Genomic DNA, 16,460 nt, shown 5'->3' with positions numbered 1-16,460 from the left:
TATGATCAAGTTACGAAACAAGCATTTCCATGAGAAAAGACTCATCAACTGCTTAAAAGATAAGTTAGCAATTCTCATTCTTTCCAATCACAAAAATCGTAATCATAAACATAGTCCTGTAAAAGAAAGGCTACAAATCACAACTTTTAAAAACTACGCTACACAGACTGTAATTGAATAACTAATTTTACAACTGATTGAGGTCCACTGGGTTCTCCATGCACTGTCTCAAAATGAACTCAGCTCTCCTTCTTTTGTCATCTCTATCCTCCTCACGCACAAAGGATAAGGGTCTATCTTCACCCTTCATCTTTAGACTTAAATCCAACGGCTCCCCAAGAAATTTCTTCTCGGTCCTGAGCTTAGAAAGAGCATCAGGTTTTTTCTTCTTGTTCCATTCAGTGTCAACTTCACTGCAAAACCCATCTCTTGCAGCCTCCATGGCAGGAGCAAATGCCTCTACCACTGATAAGCCATCTCTATTCAATGATTCAACTTTCTCCCCAGATATAGAAGGGGGCACAGAACGCAGCTCACCTTCATCTTCATTAACACCATCCATATCTCCCCACACACGAGTCCCTGAGGAGATTTTACAGACGAGTTTCCTCTGCAAACTCAGCAAAGCTCTCTCGGCTTTACGCCTCTGCCTGGCTTGTTCAATCTTATCACCCCTGGGATCTGATGCCCTTTCAGTCCACATAGGTGTTTCCTTATAAGTATGAGGATCAGGAAAAGCTGGTAACCAAAGAGGGATATGATTCCCAGGTGGAGTTTCACCAATTTCAACAAAGCTTGGAATCATCATCTTCTTCTTACTTATAGCTACAGGGAAACGAGGCAATGGCTGTGAAAAAGGCATCTCTTCACTCGAATTCACGAAATCGACAATTCCCTTAAGTTTAACCGAACGACCTAACGAACAACTCTCAGACGAGACTCCTCCTCCGTCGTCATCGCCATCCCCAGTCAAATCTTCCAAAGCGAGAATGATATCGAACACGTTACACTGACTCCTACCGGTTAGATTAGCGAAGGAAGTAGCGGTTTTACCTAGCTGAAGAATGTACTGGAGTGCGAATCCAGCTAGAGATTCGAGAGCTGGATCTTTGAAATGCTCGTAACCGACGCTCTCGCAGACTTGAGCTACTGCAGCTTTAGCGGCAGCGTGGCTAAACTCGTAGGACTCTGAACATCCCGAAGACGAAGCAGCAAGGTCTTCTTGTGCTCTCTCTCCGCTCATTGCTCCAAATTGTTATTTTTTTTTTTTTGGTCACACACTTCTCTAATCCCTGAAATTAGGGTTTTATTCTCATCACTCAGACCACATTGGCCGCCGAGAAAACTCCGCCGCAGCAGATATATAATACCTCCGTCAACGGAAAAGAAAAAAAAGAGAGTAAACGACAACGAAGCAGCACCGGAGAAGAAGAAGAAAGAATTAGAGTTAAGAGGGATGGTTCCGATCTCTCGGTTATATAATACTAGCCTCCCCCAAAACCACATTTTTTTTTTTTTTTAATTTGTTTGGTTAAATTGTAAATTAGCGTAAACTATTTGAAGAAAATTTTTTAATAATTTGGGGGAAAAATAAATTAACATAGTTTAATTAAAAGTTTATATAAAAAAAATAAAATAATTGTTTAGCTATAAATATACAGTATGTAGGCCTGCCTATAAACAATAAATTAAAGGTCGTTTTATTTTAGTTCCGAAATTGTTTTACCTTTTTAGTGACATTCTGTCCATAATGAGAGTCTTATTAACTCTAAATACGATTACGGTTTAGAACATTCAGTGGAGTAAAGATGAAGAGGGGATGTTAGACTTTTTAGATATTACAATACAGTTAATAGCTACATTGTCATTTATGATACAGTACACACACTCGACATAGTGTTACTACTATATTTGAATACAATCACAAGACTGACTGAATTAAGCCAGCTGCAACAACTCTTCCCGTTTTATATCGAACACCTTCACCAGTGCATCTTCCACCACCTGCAAATATATTCATTCACGAAAAATGTTATAAATAACGCATGTCTCTGTAGGGGAAGGGAACCAAGAGAGACCAAATGCAGTCTGCAAGTATGTTTGTTACCTTATCTGGGGTCGATGCACCTGATGTCACACCGATGGTTATTGGTCCCTTTGGAAGAAAATTCTCCTTCTCGACCAGCTCTCCGTACTATGATCAAATGTAAAAATATAGAAAAAAAGATCAGTTAAAAGCAAATTTTTTAAGGAGTGAGTTAGTTTTGAAAAAGCACTTACGTGGAGCTTAGAGGCTATTTTGTTCCCAGGTCCTATCCGTTTCTCACTGTCGATCCAGTAAGATGGGATTCCCCGTGCCTCTGCGATTTCCTGAAGGTGAGAGGTGTTACTTGAATTCCACCCACCAACCACTAGCATGAGGTCAATCTTCTCTTCCACTAACTCATAGATTGCATCTTGTCGCTCCTGAAAAGAAGATAGGATTTGATTAAAAGTGCAAAAACAGAAGATGGTATTTATCTATAAGCATATGCTTTTGAGGTATGGGAAAATTTACTTGAGTAGCGTCACATATTGTGTTGAAGCTGATGAAATGTCCGCTCACATTTTCCACTCCATACTTGCGCATCATTGTTCTCTCGATTAACTTTCCTGTGGGTTTTTTAACATGAGACTCAGACTAAGGTGTTTTTTTTTTTTTTTTGTCTCCAAGGATAAAAGATGATTGTCATGTAAAAAACGGTAGAGTAACTAACCTATTTCTTCTGTTTCTCCCTTCAGCATTGTTGTTTGGTTTGCAATACCGACTTTGATAAGGTCATTGTCAGGGTCAAAACCCCTCGAAACAGCGTATTTAAATTTCTACAATGCCAACATAGAGATTAGAACAACCAAACTGATACAGAAAATTTGCAAATAAGCTCATACCTCCATGAATTCCTCTTTTGTGGAGCTAGATCCATCGAGTTGGCCCCCGAGAATGTAATCACAAACGTAATTCGCCTGTTCTCAGTAATAAGGAACGCGTCGGTAACAAATCTTGCAAAAAAATTCTACAAATATCCAAAATTTAACAGTACAAAAGTCGTACCTCTTTCATGTTCTTTACAATGACGTACTTTCCTGCAAAAGACGCAGTTGCAATCGTCTCTTCATGGTTATATTTACCGTGAATGATTGACGTGTATTCCCCCTTCTTGTGCTTCTCAACCATGTTCCAGACCTTTATAGTCACAAATGTCAAAAAGGAAGAAATCAATAACCATTCTGGGGTGCATGAAATATCAGATGGATGCAAGAAAAGAAAAAAACCAGTATCACGGATCTATGTCGAGTTGAAGGAATGTACCCTTGTCACCCAAGGACAAGTCGTGTCGACAATTTGCACCTTCTTGTCATTTAGAACATACATTTCATCAACCCCAGCTCCAAACGCAGGAAGGATAACCACATCATCTTTCTCTACTACATCGAACTGCTTCTTTGAATCTTCAACCGGAATAATTTGAACATTCATATCTTCCAACCTCTGCCATAAAAATCAAAGAAACCATCAGCAAGTCCCGTGAAGAGCAGATAGGCAAGTCATCAATGTTCAATGCAATTCAACTACACATATTTGGCCACAAAGCAACATCATCTAGCTAACAAAGTTACAAAAGGAGATTCAACAAACTATTAATACATACAAAGCGGAAAAGAAGAAGCCTAATCAGAGAGTATAGTGATGAGTACCTTATTGACGGTGGGGTTATGAATAATTTCGTTAGTAATCCAAAGCCTCTCCTCAGGAAACTGCTTTCTAGCTTCATATGCAATCTGAACAGCACGCTCAACCCCCCAGCAAAAGCCATAAGCTTTAGCGAGTTTCACAGTAACGTCTCCCCAAGAATAAGTATACCCATTCGTTTTCAGTGTCTCCAATATATCACCTGAGAGTGTCAAATACAAGTATAAGCAAGATAAATCACTTGTTCCTCACAACAATCTCTTCTAAACCCCACAAAGTTACAGTTTTTTCCGATTCAATTCCGTTCGGTTAGCCAAATTCAATTTCTTCACTATAAAGGATAAGAATCCAATTCGAAAGTCTTGTCCTTTTTCAACAACAAACCCAAATTCGTAAAATTTCAACACAGCTCAATCATCAAACCGCCGTGCCTTAAACCAAAACAGAGCACTCAAGCAAAATTGAGGAGGAACAACTTACTGGTGTACTCTCGGTTCATGAGCTTGAGAGTCTCCTCCTTGTGGCCAAAACCTTTACGATTGTAATTATCGCTTCTGGTCAAGTTCTTACGGAACGACTTGGCGTCGAAATCGGAGTCCATCACCACCGATGGCGAAGGAGCGTTCACATCACCAGACGAGCACCGGACTGAGAAAGCTTTCCGGCGCCGGATAGATGACCCAGATCCAGAGAGATGATTCTCAAGCACGAAAGTATCTGGCCGAACGCATAATCGGCAGAACTGGAGGGAAACAGCCATGGCGAGAGAGAGAGAGAGAGAGAGAGAGAGAGAGAGAGAGAGAGAGAAACGCAACTAGAGACAACAATGATGCTGACTGAATGGAATGCTCCACGAGTTATCTCATCTCAAGTCTCTCTACTTGTTTAATTAATTAAATAGTGAATTTGATAATTTTAAGTGTAAAATTCGCAACCAGTTACGTGGTGACATGTACTTTGTTAATGTCTTACTATATTTTTAGGATTTGATCTTTATTTATATTTGGTGAAATTAAAGGAAAGAGATAGACAATAGAATGGGCGTACCTGCGCCACAACAAGTGGGTGAACTCTTTTATAATAATGTGTGATCGGTATGAATAATACAAAATTTGGATTCTATTGTTTTCACAATATGTCAACTTCGCATGTTTCATGTAAAACGAGCAAATCTCTAATATCAATATTTGTTATAAAACCCCCAAAAGAAAAATTTGAAATAAAAAATAAACAAGAATAAACAAGAATAAAAATTTCACATGGGCTTGATAAATGGGCCCTTTTTATTAGGCCCATATTTATAATAAGCCCCTTTAACTTTAAGCCTTTTATTCAAAAGATCCAAATGTCAATTGACTCTAGACCATAGATTTTAAGCAGTTAACACAAAAAATTTCTGTTTTGTTTTTTCTTCAATTGATAATTTGATATAGTGATTACTGATTAGTGATGAAAGGGGTTTAGGGTTTATGCCTGAGTAGCTCATAAGGAGAATTCAATCAACCAAGTCCCAAGCTATGGAGAATAGATCCGACACTCATAATTCGGATCCTAATTCCGTCGGTCCTCCTTCTGCTCTGACCTACCTCGACCCTCACTACTGGTATGATCAAATTGCATTCACCTACAAGTCGAACCATCTCTATCCCTCTCTCTCTCTCTCTCTCTTTTCTTGTGTTCCTGAAGTGTCTTGAAAAACGCAGGGACGAGAGGTTCTCTTCTGAGGAACACTACGAATGGTTCAAGGACTACTCTCATTTCCAGCATCTCATCAAATCCAACATCAAAACCTCTTCTTCCGTACATTCCCTCTCTGACTCTATCTCTCTTTTGTTAACCTTCTTAACTTGATGATTGTCCAGACCCATAGCTTCAGTAGTAGTTAAACTATTCCAAAAAAATGTGATTTTGAGTATGCCCTTGTTGTTGTGAATTGTAATGAAGGTTTTGGAATTGGGATGTGGGAACTCTCAGTTGTGTGAAGAGTTGTATAAAGATGGGATTGTTGATATTACCTGCATTGATTTATCTTCTGTTGCGGTAGAGAAGATGCTGGATCGGTTGCTATCAAAAGGTTACAAAGGTATTTTGCTTTGATTATAATTTGTTTTGATTAGTTCACATAGGCATAAACGTAACCAAGTACTACTATAGTTGGCAATTGCCATACTTTAAGTCTTTGTAAAACTGAGAACTTCATTAGTCTCTGATGCTTTGTTTTGCTCCTAGAAAGTAGAAGTTCATTTGATCTTACTCTCGACGTGTTTAATATTTTGACTTGAGACTTTGCTATATTCAGAGATAAAAGTGGTGCAAGCTGACATGCTAGACCTCCCATTTAACAGCGAGTCTTTTGATGTGGTTATTGAGAAAGGGACCATGGTAAAACCTGCTCAAATTTCCTTTTGGTCCATTGCTTGTTTAGGACTTAGGATCCGTGAATGTGGTTCCAAAGTGTATATAATCTTGAATTTTGACGAGAGAACGCTCATGAATTGCTCACTGTTTTTTCTAATTAATTTTGTTAAGGATGTACTCTTTGTGGATGCTGGTGATCCATGGAATCCCCGTCCTGAAACTGTTAGCAAAGTCATGGCAACTCTCGATGGAGTTCACCGGGTTTTGAAACCAGATGGGATTTTCATTTCCATTACTTTTGGCCAGGTATTTTTATCAGCGTATATCTGAGTTCATACACTTTGCATTCACTCAATTACAATGACTCCTTTTTTTTGGTCATGCAGCCGCATTTCAGGCGTCCTTTGTTTAAGGATCCCAAGTATTCTTGGTCCATGGAATACAACACTTTTGGCGATGGCTTCCACTATTTCTTCTATATCTTAAGAAAGGTCAGTACTGCTGATTCAAGAATATTTGCTTAAGGGTTTGTGTTTTCTTCTCTGTTTTAATTGCCTTATAGTAGCTCTTTAGAAATCCTCACTAGCTGTTAATAATAAGTCTTGCTTATTGCCAAAAAAAAAATTGAGCTTGGTGTTCAGTGGTCTTCTTCCTAACACTCATTCATTCTGATCTAGAAAGATTTAGGATGCTACTTTCAAAGTTAGGCATTTCTATAGAAATTGAATTCTGTTAGGCATTTCTGAAAGTGAGCCTAAACAAGATAGTCAATCAAAAGTAGGATTTTGATTGACCTTTTCATGAATAAACGAAACTTGTGATGAGATACATAAGAGTTCTGAAAACTCGACGTTTTTTGGGTCAGGGAAAAAGATGCAATGATGAGAAAGAAAATGAGAAATGCAAAGATCCATCAATATCACTATATCAAGATGAACTTGAAGGCGAAGACTACCTCTTCAGGACACGCTTCGATGATGACGAGGATTAGGACAAGAACAGTGTCAGATTAGTTGTTGTTGCTGTGTAATGTTTCTATATACTATTATGAGTTGTAGTTGTAATTTTAGAATCATTCTTTACAAAGAATATGATCAAACTGAGTGGATACAAAGTGTAGAGGTTAAAGATGGAGAGTTGATGATGCAATGTGTTTGGTTTTCTTTCTCAGTTTTGGACAATGGTTCAGTATTTGGTAACTTTGCTTTAAAAATATTTAAACACACAAGTACTCGGAAACATATATATATATCTCAAAATCATGTTTACGTTTTTTAACTGACACATGTTTCATTGTATTTGTTTTAAATGACGTAAGAAAAAAATTATAAAGCTTACGAAACAGTGAACCATAATCGCAGTTTGAATTTCAAAACGTCAGAATCAGATTAAAGAATATATTTGATTGAAAAACAAATCTAAACTGAAAGTTAAACAATAATATCAAAACCAAATTCATAGTAGATTTTAATTTTGCCAACAGATTAAAAGTACTTATTACTTTGACTAATAATAGTATAATCCCAATAATTTCCCATAACTTAAAAAAAAAAAAAAGATAAAATCCAAAACCAACTCTAATTGGTGAATACAGTGGGAAAAAAAAAGAGAAATTAAATAATAGTCAAAAGTCCAAAAAAAAAAAAGAAAAGAAAAGAAATCATTAAATTTGCGTGTTCATTACAAAAAAAATAAAAACTTTCACAATTATGGCAAAATATTAAAGACCGAAACGACGTCGTGGAAAAGCTTAAGTGTTTTGCTTTTGCATAAAGAAGTGAGAGAGAGAGATAGGAATCTTTGAGCGATTCGTCTTCCTCCTCTATCGCCTCTCTCTCTACTCTTTTACCGGAACTTCTCTGTGATCTCGCCGGAATATTCCCCCCCTTCCCTCTTCTCCTCTTCTCCCTTTTTTTTTTTATAATTCTCCGTCCTCCTCACTCTCTCTCCCTTTCTTCGATCATCTCGATCTCTGATCAACGATTATTCCGTTGTCGCGTGTTCCCAAAAAATCGGTTTGATCAGGAAGGAAGATATGGATGATTATTATAGCGCCGAGGAAGAAGATTGCTATTACTCATCCGATCAAGAGTCTTTGAATGGGATTGATAATGAAGAGTCTGATTTGCTTCAGCCTCTCTCTTCCAAAAAATCTAACACTCAGGTTCTCCTCCTCCTCCTCCTCTTACAAGCCAACCACTCTACTTCCTTCATTCATTCGTGTATGAATGTTCTCAATTCCGTGATTGCTTGCTTGATTTGGTTTTTTAATTGTTGATTCTCTTCTTCCTGATTGAATTTTTTGTGTTTCGTGAATATTTTTGAATTTTTGAAAAAAAAAAAAATTGAATTTTCGATGATTTCATTGCAAAATTGTGGATTGAGAATCTGGTTCCGGTATCATTGTTTATCTGAATTTCTCAATTTGTTCACAGAGTGTCTAGGATTATGAACACACTGTAATTATTAATTGGAGGATTTGAAAATTAGGGTTTTGTTTCTCTCTTTCGGATTTGGGAACTATAGAGTCAAACTAGTTTGGTAACATTTATCAACCAATTTGCAGGTCATCACGCAAGAATCGCTTCTAGCAGCACAGGTAATAATATATTATGACCAGAGATGATTTTTATTTTCTCGTTTTTAGGATTTGTTGAGTTGTTGTTGGTTTTTTCTCTGATATGCAGAGAGAAGATTTGCTAAGGGTGATGGATTTGTTATCGATAAAGGAGCACCATGCGCGTACTCTTCTTATTCATTACCAGTGGGATGTTGAGAAGTTGTTTGCTGTGTTTGTTGAGAAAGGCAAAGACAGCTTGTTTTCTAGTGCTGGTGTTACTCTCTTCGACTCTCAATTTGACAACGCTTCTTTTCCTCTTATGAGCTGTGATGTCTGCATTGAGGATCTACCTCGTGATCAGATGACCAGAATGGACTGTGGCCATTGCTATTGCAATAATTGTGAGTCCCTTTTTCTATATACATTTGTGGGTTTCCCAAAGGTCGACATTTGATTTAACACTGTTCTTGGTTGCTTTAGGTTGGACGGAACATTTCACTGTTCAGATAAATGAAGGTCAGAGCAAAAGGATTAGATGCATGGCTCACCAATGTAATGCTATCTGTGATGAGGATATTGTCAGGAATCTAGTCAGTAAAAGGCGTCCAGATCTAGCTAAGAAGTTTGATCGTTTCCTTCTTGAGTCATACATTGAAGACAACAAGATGGTCAAGTGGTGTCCGAGCACTCCCCATTGTGGGAATGCAATACGAGCTGAGGATGACAAGTTGTGTGAAGTTGAATGCTCCTGTGGTCTTCAGTTCTGTTTCAGTTGTCTGTGTCAAGCCCACTCCCCTTGCTCTTGTTTGATGTGGGAGCTATGGAGAAAGAAGTGTCGAGATGAGTCTGAGACGATTAATTGGATAACCGTCCACACAAAGCTGTGTCCCAAATGCTACAAACCTGTGGAAAAGAATGGTGGATGCAATCTCGTCAGATGTATATGTGGGCAGTGTTTTTGGTAAGACCGTGTTTCTCCATTGCTTTCTTTTCCTGTTATGCATTTTTTTTTCTATGCTTTGAGACAGCAAATGTCATATGGTGAAGTGTCTCATTATGGACAGTTGGCTATGTGGTGGAGCTACTGGAAGTGATCACACTTATAGGACTATCGCTGGTCACAGTTGTGGTCGGTACCAAGATGACAAAGAGAAACAGATGGAAAGAGCGAAGAGAGATTTAGACAGGTATACGCATTACCATCACCGATACAAAGCACATACAGATTCATCAAAGCTAGAAGATAAACTTAGGGATACCATCCTTGAGAAAGTGACGAAATCAGAAAAGAGGGAGCTGAAGCTTAAAGACTTCAGCTGGGTCACCAATGGACTTGACCGGTTGTTCAGATCAAGACGGGTCCTTTCGTATTCGTATGCTTTTGCATATTACATGTTTGGTGAGGAGCTATTCAATGATGAGATGACCCCTGAGGTGAGAGAGATAAAGAAGAATTTGTTCGAGGATCAGCAGCAACAACTTGAGGGTAACGTGGAGAAACTTTCCCAGTTCCTTGAGGAGCCCTTTGATGAATTTAGTGATGACAAAGTCATGGAGATACGGATTCAAATCATCAATTTGTCTGTCGCGGTCGATACCCTGTGCAAGAAAATGTACGAGTGCATTGAGAATGACTTACTTGGTTCTCTCCAACTTGGCATCCACAACATTGCGCCTTACAGATCGAAGGGAATAGAACAAGCAGCTGAGTTTTATGCTTCATGGAATTCCAGCGGTGCTGACAAATTGCAACCTTCGAATAGTGGTGGTGGTACAAGCGGTAATTATTGAACTCTCGGTTAATTGTGATTGTAACATTCTAGTAATGAATGAACCAGTGATTAAAATCCTAATGAACTAATATTCTTTATACAGGAGTGACAACGAGGCCCGAGCAAGCTTCAGGATCGAGGAGCTCGGAAGACACTATTTGCTCATCTTCACAGAAACGTCCCAAAAAAGAAGGAAGTTTCATAAACAACAAAGTCACTCTATTGGATTTGAACTTGCCAGCTGATTTCATCGACCAAAACTGAACTCTAATCCTCACTTGCTTTTGTCCAAATGATATGACATAGCAAAAGGTGTTTGGCTATATCTCTCGTTCAAGATGCGTGACTGACTGGTTAATTTATCTTCCTTATAGTTTTTTGGTTTTTTTGTAACAACTATAACTTATTGTTGCTTCTATAGTTCTAGACATCTAATTCATAGATCTTTTGATTCAGCCTACCAACTCTGGTGCTTCTCAATGTCTTTCGAGGTCAAATGAGTTATTTTATGTTTTTATTAGGTACTAATTTAATAAATTATTTCCGCTACTAATATAATAAATTATCTCATTTTACGATTCGATCCCCCAAGTAATTTATTAGAAGTAACACCATAATTTGTAGTTTATTTCGGTTAATACAGAAGTGAAGAAACTGAATTATGTGTTCGCTTTTTAAATTTAGTTCCTTCCTAGGCTTTTAAAAGTATGATGCAAAAGAAGAGAGGAGCTTCCTTTTATGTTTTGTCTTGGAGTGGCCAAAGAATATCAAACATTCAGAATCTGTGTTCATTCGTACAGTACCCATCAGATGCTACTTCCAGCTGTCAGAAAAAGCTACTTCCAGTCTTCCAGCTTTTTCCTGTTCTTTTATTTCCATTTTCCAATACTTCTTTAAAATAAAAACAAAACTTGCTATTTTCTGTTCTTTTTTTCTTCTATATACATACATAGTACCAGGAGGATTTAAAAAGTTGGTCAGAAGATGAATTAATATCAGGATCACTTGTTTATTTACCTACTAAGGTAAGGGCTTAATGCTTGATAAAAAAAAAAAAAAAAAAAGTAAAAACAAAGTTTTTCTTACACAATAAGTGTACTTTCTTTTGTTATAAAATGGCATGTAGTCTATTTTATGGTTATTAAAAAATGTGGCATGTAATCTTGATTACACAATCATCGCAAACATTTGTTTTTTCACGACTCTACTAAATATATCAGAATAGTAGACAAACAAATTATTGAATTAATTCGCAACAAGTAGCAAGAACAAAAGAACGATTTGCTATGTAAAAAGCCATTTTCATGGTTAACAATTAACAAGTAGTGGAATCATGCCTAAATAATTTGCCTAATCTTTTCAAGTGGTGTATAGTCCTTTTAATATGAGTATATGTTTAATTAAAATCCGTTACTAAAAGAATATTTGTCTGGATATATCAAGTGTTGTGGCCTTGTGGGACAAGGACAACAAAATGCTCGACAGTATGGTACATATATTTTTATTTATCTTTAACCAATCAAAACAAAACCAAAATCAAAGATATTTTTAGGCAGTAAAGCTATGTGAAATGAGCTATGGAGGAGGAGATTTGGTCTAAGTACCTTTCGGTTGCGTGCCTAATATTCCAATGTATCTAGAACCTTAGATGCATTTAACAAAGAATGTCATAATTCAATATTTCAATGTAACAGAGTGCTTAAAATTTTGCAAATCATATATTCAAGAGTATAATAGATATATATATATATATAACCTTTTAATAAAATTAGAAATGGTATTAGTGTGGTTGAAAATATAGCAAAAATAGTAGTAACACATATTCTCTCATTTTCTTGGCAATAGAATACTACTCATAAGCTTACTTAGCATTTATATACTCTTACGAAAAATCATAGAAGCTTCATCTGGTAACAAGCAATAACCACGTGTGAAGCACCCCCATCACAGATAACAAATGGTCAATCTTTTTAGATATTTGTAGTCTTGTATATAAGAGTGCATTTATAAGATCATTTATCGTAACCCACTAACATAACACCCATAAACAATTCTCCAAGAGTCGTTGACAAAACAAAAAAAAAAACTTCTAAAAAAGTCAGAATTTGCTCTAGACCCTCCATTTTTCCCGTTTAAATCTCCATCATAATCTCTGCCTTTCCCTGCCAGCCAAAATCTACAAACACATATTATCCTTCAACTTTCTTATTCATAGCTATCACAACCTTAAAAAAAAAATCCCCCTAGACAAAAAAAAAGAAGTAAAAAGATATTAATTCTATCCATTATTCTATAATCTTTATTTTAAAATCAAGCATTTGACTTTTTTGATAAAGAGATGAGGAACGAAACGGGTGGTACCATGGTCGTTGATCTCCAAAATGATCCATATAACAACAATCTCAATAGCCACGACCTTCGCGATGGTCCCAAACCGAGGCCTAAATTTGGTGATCTCTTGAAAGCTGACCACGACGGAATATTCCCTCCCGACGATCTCGTCAGTGGCAACAGCAACGCAAGTCACCAGAGATTTAGCAGCGTCTCGGCCTCGACAATGAGCAGCGGTCCGACAAGCGGTGAAGGTTCTCCTTGTGTAATGTCACCATGGGCCCGCGTGTCGCCCCCTTGGGGTGCGGATTTCAATGAAGACAATGTCCTCGAAACCAACGGTCTCATTGGATCCATTGTAAGAAAAGAAGGGCATATATACTCGCTAGCCGCTTCTGGTGACCTTCTCTACACGGGGTCGGACTCGAAGAACATTAGGGTTTGGAAGAATTTGAAGGAACACGCCGGGTTCAAATCCAGTAGTGGGCTCATTAAGGCCATTGTGATATTTGGAGATAGGATCTTTACCGGCCATCAAGATGGGAAGATCCGGATTTGGAAGGTTTCAAAGAGGAAACCGGGAAAACACAAGCGGGTTGGCACATTGCCGACATTTAAATCAATGGTCAAGAGCTCCGTAAACCCTAAGCATTACATGGAGGTACGCCGCAACAGAAACTCCGTGAAGACGAAGCATAACGACGCCGTGTCTAGTCTTAGCCTGGACGTGGATCTTGGATTGTTGTATTCGAGTTCTTGGGACACGACGATCAAAGTGTGGAGGATCGCGGATTCGAAATGTTTGGAATCAATACATGCACACGATGATGCGATAAACTCTGTAATGTCCGGTTTCGATGAATTGGTGTTCACGGGATCCGCAGATGGCACTGTTAAAGTGTGGAAACGTGAGATGCAAGGCAAAGGAACAAAACATGTGCTAGCTCAAGTTTTGCTCAAGCAAGAAAACGCAGTCACGGCGTTGGCTGTAAAATCAAAATCTTCCATCGTATATTGCGGTTCCTCGGACGGCCTAGTGAACTACTGGGAACGTTCAAAGCGGGTATTCACCGGTGGAATACTCAAAGGCCACAAATCCGCAGTGCTATGTCTCGCTATAGCGGGGAACTTGCTGTTGAGTGGTTCCGCCGACAAGAACATATGCGTGTGGAGACGAGACCCGTCGGACAAGTCCCATCAGTGTCTCTCTGTTTTGACCGGACACATGGGACCGGTAAAGTGTCTAGCCGTGGAGGAGGAACGAGCTTGCCGCAAGGGGGCAAAAGCCTCTGCAACGGGCGAGGGAGACCGGAAGTTTATTATATACAGCGGAAGTTTGGACAAGTCGGTGAAAGTATGGCGAGTATCGGAGAGGATGGCCACGTGGAGGGAGATGGACGAGCCAGCAGCATCTTCCGGACGGAAGAGCTCTTCCTCTCCGCATGAAGAGAGTGGCGCGTGGAGTTCACGAGACATGGAAAAACAAAAATAAAAACGAGTGGAAGGAGCATAGTGTGATTATATTTCGAAGCTATCCCGTCGTTACTCAGTCATGAGGACCCGTCCTCACGCCGGGAAAGAGTCAAAAGAATTGATTTCTATTTTACGACCAAGTCAACGGAGATGTTTGTGCCTCGTTTAGATGGTGAGAGAATCAAAAAAGTCGGGTTGATGGTTTTCACGTACTGAGTTTTTGCTTTTTTTTTTTTCTTTGAAAGAGAAAATGTTTAAAACGAGAGTGTACAATAATTATTTGTTTTCTCTAATTTTTTGTAAAAATAAAAATAAAAGAAAGACCGAATCAAACATGTTCGTTTTATTTTCTATTCTATGTCGTGGTTGCAACTTTTTATAATTTGGAGTGTTTTCCTCTTCATTAGAATTATTAGACCAAGCCACAAAACTCAATAGTATGATCCATTACTAGTCTTAAAACTCTAGGTACGCAGTTGGAGATGTTTAGAGTAGGAACGGTATAGATTGCCATTAAACGATTCGCCATAGCCATAGAATGACTAGGTTCTGTGATACCATGCAAGCAATCTCAAACAAGATAGATAATGCTTTTAAACTGAAAATACAATAGCTCATTGAAACTTTATTCAAATGTAGAGAGAGAGATAACACAACACATGTTTTAAAGATAAGAAAATGAGGAATTCGACAATACCCAAAATAATAGAGAAGATTGAAGTTGAAACTAGTATTGAACATGTTTATATATCCTCAACATAGATAAACAAGACACGAAAACAAAGTAGTTATAGATCATATATGCGGGGAAGATCATGGTTTAATTTTCTGAGTTCGTCTTGCTGGCGGCGGGGATGTTCAAGGATGGATAAAGTTTAGGATCGACAAGCGGTAGCTGATAAAAGAAGGAACCGGTTGAGAAAGAAAAGATGAAACAATTATAGTTGTAAGCTTGAAAAAAGAAATAAAAGGCAATGTCATGTCCCAAAAGAACCTAAATCACTGCAGGGACCTAGAAGAAACTACTCGTGCTCTTATTAGACTTAATTTGAAGAGCTAATCACAGGGCCCGTTAGAGAGGGAACTAGATATTTGATGCAACCATCTAAAATTGTGTCATGCAATGTACCATTCCACAACCTATCTAAATGCAAAACAACACGTTCAACACCATTGATAGCAGCAATCTTGCACAACATTACTTACACGGTAACATCTTTCCCACACTGCCTCTAAATACTTGGCATGCTCGTCCATCATTCTATTCACTTTCTCTCGCAGAGCTCTTCTCTCTAGAAAGTCTCCAAGGAGAAATTGATGATGAATTAATGGTTTAGTCAACGATCTGAAACTTGTTTCCAAAGAAAATATCAAACCCTGATTTCAAAACAGAAAAAACATACTTTTAACGTAGCCACCAACATATCCACCGAAAAAAGTTAAGCAAAGACGAGAAGCTGGCTGCCGGTCCCATACACGTTTAAAGATCGAGGTCGAGGTGGTCGTGGAAGAGGAATATCGAGGTGGTGAAATCGCGAGTCCATCTGCCAGAATGCTGCAGCTTTCGATGATACAAAGGTACGTAATCACAAATCATGGAACAGGAAATTAAGGAGAATCCGGATGAAAAATATATGATAATCAAATCTTGTTTACCTTAGCTAACTTGTTTCGCATCATCTTGCTGAGTTATATCTGGATTGCTGAGTTCTATCTGGATTGGGGTTTCCCTCAATTTTAATTGTAATTTTTGTTCTACTTAATTGATGTGAATAAGTTAATTTTTAGGAGTGTTTATCAAGTAATATATCAGGGATGTTACCAAAAATCATATTTTTTGAATTCATTATTAAATAATTTAATAAAACTTATGCAGTAAATATTTTGTTTAAAATGAGTTTTCAGCGACATCACGAAGGCTTAATTATAATAAGTACACTATCAATGCAAAATTTTGTTATGTACTCTAAATTACAATAACTACTAGCTATATAAGTAAGCGTTTATATTTATTAATTCGTATTACTACGCTACTGTAATAATGACGAGATTATTTTATTTTGCTAAAATAATGACGAGATTGTTATGATCTCTAGTTGTGTATATCATGCTTTCGCCATATATAAAATTGGAGATTATGAATTTGTTTTTGTAGGTGTGATTTTAAATATATGTAACTAGGATTGTTCGTTATCCATGGCTATCACATACTTATTGTAAATCATCGCTGAATAGT

General features: G+C 37.8%; 3 protein-coding genes and 2 pseudogenes across 5 annotated transcripts; 3 read left to right on the top strand and 2 right to left on the bottom strand.

Annotated features, from left to right (window-relative positions):
• Nucleotides 1–49: 49 nt before the first annotated feature.
• LOC104716709 (transcription initiation factor TFIID subunit 8 pseudogene) lies at nucleotides 50–1,529 on the bottom strand (annotated as a pseudogene). Its single transcript, XR_015569211.1, has one exon. The product of XR_015569211.1 is annotated as a transcription initiation factor TFIID subunit 8 pseudogene (transcript).
• Nucleotides 1,530–1,803: 274 nt separating this feature from the next.
• On the bottom strand, nucleotides 1,804–4,894 carry LOC104716708 (4-hydroxy-3-methylbut-2-enyl diphosphate reductase, chloroplastic). The gene is made up of 10 exons (XM_010434124.3): nucleotides 4,211–4,894; nucleotides 3,736–3,932; nucleotides 3,350–3,529; nucleotides 3,092–3,223; nucleotides 2,929–3,003; nucleotides 2,757–2,862; nucleotides 2,558–2,652; nucleotides 2,281–2,466; nucleotides 2,108–2,194; nucleotides 1,804–2,004 (listed from the first exon to the last, which is right to left on the bottom strand). The coding sequence occupies exons 1-10, from the start codon at nucleotides 4,488–4,490 to the stop codon at nucleotides 1,939–1,941; spliced, it is 1,404 nt and encodes a 467-aa protein (XP_010432426.2). The 5' UTR covers nucleotides 4,491–4,894; the 3' UTR covers nucleotides 1,804–1,938.
• A 218-nt stretch (nucleotides 4,895–5,112) lies between these two features.
• On the top strand, nucleotides 5,113–7,258 carry LOC104716707 (uncharacterized). Its single transcript, XM_010434123.3, has 7 exons — nucleotides 5,113–5,333; nucleotides 5,434–5,530; nucleotides 5,675–5,813; nucleotides 6,030–6,112; nucleotides 6,260–6,394; nucleotides 6,475–6,579; nucleotides 6,954–7,258. The coding sequence occupies exons 1-7, from the start codon at nucleotides 5,248–5,250 to the stop codon at nucleotides 7,077–7,079; spliced, it is 771 nt and encodes a 256-aa protein (XP_010432425.2). The 5' UTR covers nucleotides 5,113–5,247; the 3' UTR covers nucleotides 7,080–7,258.
• A 454-nt stretch (nucleotides 7,259–7,712) lies between these two features.
• Nucleotides 7,713–10,880, top strand: LOC104716706 (putative E3 ubiquitin-protein ligase ARI1). The gene is made up of 6 exons (XM_010434121.2): nucleotides 7,713–8,252; nucleotides 8,655–8,687; nucleotides 8,776–9,049; nucleotides 9,129–9,609; nucleotides 9,713–10,428; nucleotides 10,524–10,880. The coding sequence occupies exons 1-6, from the start codon at nucleotides 8,124–8,126 to the stop codon at nucleotides 10,682–10,684; spliced, it is 1,794 nt and encodes a 597-aa protein (XP_010432423.1). The 5' UTR covers nucleotides 7,713–8,123; the 3' UTR covers nucleotides 10,685–10,880.
• A 1,564-nt stretch (nucleotides 10,881–12,444) lies between these two features.
• On the top strand, nucleotides 12,445–14,577 carry LOC104716705 (protein JINGUBANG pseudogene; annotated as a pseudogene). Its single transcript, XR_015569209.1, has one exon. The product of XR_015569209.1 is annotated as a protein JINGUBANG pseudogene (transcript).
• Nucleotides 14,578–16,460: the final 1,883 nt, after the last annotated feature.

The sequence above is a fragment of the Camelina sativa genome, chromosome 10 (assembly GCF_030686135.1).
Source record: "Camelina sativa cultivar CO46 ecotype springtype chromosome 10, ASM3068613v1".
Classification (NCBI taxonomy): domain Eukaryota; kingdom Viridiplantae; phylum Streptophyta; class Magnoliopsida; order Brassicales; family Brassicaceae; genus Camelina; species Camelina sativa.
The sequence above is the reverse complement of the archived record's forward strand: the minus strand, read 5'-3'. Positions and strand labels throughout refer to the sequence as shown.

Excerpts from the sequence above, each read along its gene's own strand:
- LOC104716707 (XM_010434123.3), top strand. The coding sequence starts at position 5,248 with ATGGAGAATAGATCCGACACTCATAATTCGGATCCTAATTCCGTCGGT. Across the intron at positions 5,334-5,433 it reads TACCTCGACCCTCACTACTG|GGACGAGAGGTTCTCTTCTG; the intron begins GTATGATCAAAT and ends TGAAAAACGCAG. Across the intron at positions 5,531-5,674 it reads ACATCAAAACCTCTTCTTCC|GTTTTGGAATTGGGATGTGG; the intron begins GTACATTCCCTC and ends ATTGTAATGAAG.
- LOC104716706 (XM_010434121.2), top strand. The coding sequence starts at position 8,124 with ATGGATGATTATTATAGCGCCGAGGAAGAAGATTGCTATTACTCATCC. Across the intron at positions 8,688-8,775 it reads AATCGCTTCTAGCAGCACAG|AGAGAAGATTTGCTAAGGGT; the intron begins GTAATAATATAT and ends TCTGATATGCAG. Across the intron at positions 9,050-9,128 it reads CCATTGCTATTGCAATAATT|GTTGGACGGAACATTTCACT; the intron begins GTGAGTCCCTTT and ends TGGTTGCTTTAG.
- LOC104716708 (XM_010434124.3), bottom strand. The coding sequence starts at position 4,490 with ATGGCTGTTTCCCTCCAGTTCTGCCGATTATGCGTTCGGCCAGATACT. Across the intron at positions 3,530-3,735 it reads ATAACCCCACCGTCAATAAG|AGGTTGGAAGATATGAATGT; the intron begins GTACTCATCACT and ends TTTTTATGGCAG. Across the intron at positions 2,863-2,928 it reads CAAAAGAGGAATTCATGGAG|AAATTTAAATACGCTGTTTC; the intron begins GTATGAGCTTAT and ends TTGGCATTGTAG.